The 1,664-nt window shown below is 64.9% G+C and overlaps 1 protein-coding gene across 1 annotated transcript; it reads left to right on the forward strand.

Moving 5' to 3' along the window:
- Positions 1–201: 201 nt before the first annotated feature.
- Positions 202–1,431, forward strand: SSTR4 (somatostatin receptor 4; the record flags this gene model as incomplete). Its single annotated transcript, XM_083856162.1, has 1 exon — positions 202–1,431. The coding sequence occupies one exon, from the start codon at positions 202–204 to the stop codon at positions 1,429–1,431; it is 1,230 nt and encodes a 409-aa protein (XP_083712288.1).
- Positions 1,432–1,664: the final 233 nt, after the last annotated feature.

The following is a 1,664-nucleotide window of genomic DNA, read 5'->3' on the forward strand; positions in this document are numbered from 1 at the left end:
GCTCTGGCCTGAGGAATGACGTAGAGGTGTCCAGGCAGGGAGGGGATTGATGGAGGGGCTCAGGGGGTGGTGAATGGAGGTCCCCAATCTGGGGGGAATGTAGGCACTGGGATTTTCATGCCCTGCAGCCCTCACCCCTGTGCCCTGCCTGCAGGTTGACCCCATTGCCAGTGCTCTCCTGTCCATGGATCACCTCCCACCATGAGCACAGACGCCGAGCAGCTCCTGGCAGCTGGAATTCCCCTGTGGAGCATCTCTAGCTGGGCCGGCTCCGAGCCACCCCCTAACAGCAGCATAGCGATGGCAGCAGGAGAGGCCGGATGGCCTCCAGCAGGCCCAGAGCTTGGCGGGAGCGCGGCGGAGATCGCGGGCATGGTGGTACTGCAGTGCATCTACGGCCTGGTGTGCCTGCTGGGGCTGCTGGGCAACGCGCTGGTCATCTTCGTCATCCTCCGCTACGCCAAGATGAAGACAGCCACGAACATCTACCTGCTCAACCTGGCCATCGCCGATGAGCTCTTCATGCTCAGCGTGCCCTTTGTGGCCACAGCGGCGGCGCTGCGGCGCTGGCCCTTCGGCCGCACTCTCTGCCGGACCGTGCTAGGTGTGGACGGCCTCAACATGTTCAGCAGCGTCTTCTGCCTCACTGTGCTCAGCCTGGACCGCTACATCGCCGTGGTGCACCCGCTGCGGGCCGCCTCCTACCGCCGCCCACGTGTGGCCAAGCTGGTCAACGGCGGAGTGTGGCTGCTGGCGCTGCTGGTGGCCTCGCCCATCCCGGTGTTTGCTGGCACGGCAGTCACCCGCGACGGCCACGCCGTGGCCTGCGACCTGCTGTGGCCCAGCCCAGCGTGGGCGGCCGCCTTTGTGGTGTACAGCAGTGCGCTGGGCTTCGTGCTGCCCGTGGTGGCCATGGCGCTGTGCTACCTGCTGCTGGCCGGCAAGATGCGCGTGGTGGCGCAGGGCGTGGGCTGGCAGCAGCGGCGACGCTCTGAGGGCAAGCTGACACGCCTGGTGGTCACCGTGGTGGCCATGTTCGTGGTGTGCTGGCTGCCCTTCTATGTGGTGCAGCTGCTGGAGCTGCTGCTGCCCGGCCGCCTAGATGCCAGCGCGCACAACGCCTCGCTGCTGCTCAGCTACTCCAACAGCTGCGCCAACCCCATCCTCTATGGATTGCTCTCTGAGAATTTCCGCAACTCCTTCCACGGCGTGCTGCGCCGCTGCCGCGACTCTGGCATGTGCTGCTGCCATGCCGCTGATGGCGACAGAGGGGACAGTGAGGATGAGGAGGAGCCGTTGGATTACTGTGCTGCGCCCCGCGGGGACGCCAAAGGCTGCGTGTGTCCCCCCCTGCCCTGCCAGCAGGACCCCCTGCACCCCCAGCCCTGCTGCGCGCCTGGGGCCCTCCTCCCCAAAACCACCCCCTTCTAGGGCAGCCCAAAATCTGGGATGAAAGGAGATCCCAGATGGAGAGGGCCCGCGATGGTGGGCCCGATCGCTGGTTGCGCCGCGCCTGCTCTCCAAAATAAAAAGCCATAAGACTGGCCTGGGATGGAGTGAATTCCATTCACTGAGTGGTTATTGCCATTATTCCAGCCTCCAGGAGCCTTCACTGGGGATGGGGAGGATCCCAAAACGTTATTGAGCACATGGCCCTCCTGATA

Source organism: Zosterops lateralis (assembly GCF_965231275.1).
Source record: "Zosterops lateralis genome assembly, chromosome: 3".
NCBI lineage: Eukaryota > Metazoa > Chordata > Aves > Passeriformes > Zosteropidae > Zosterops > Zosterops lateralis.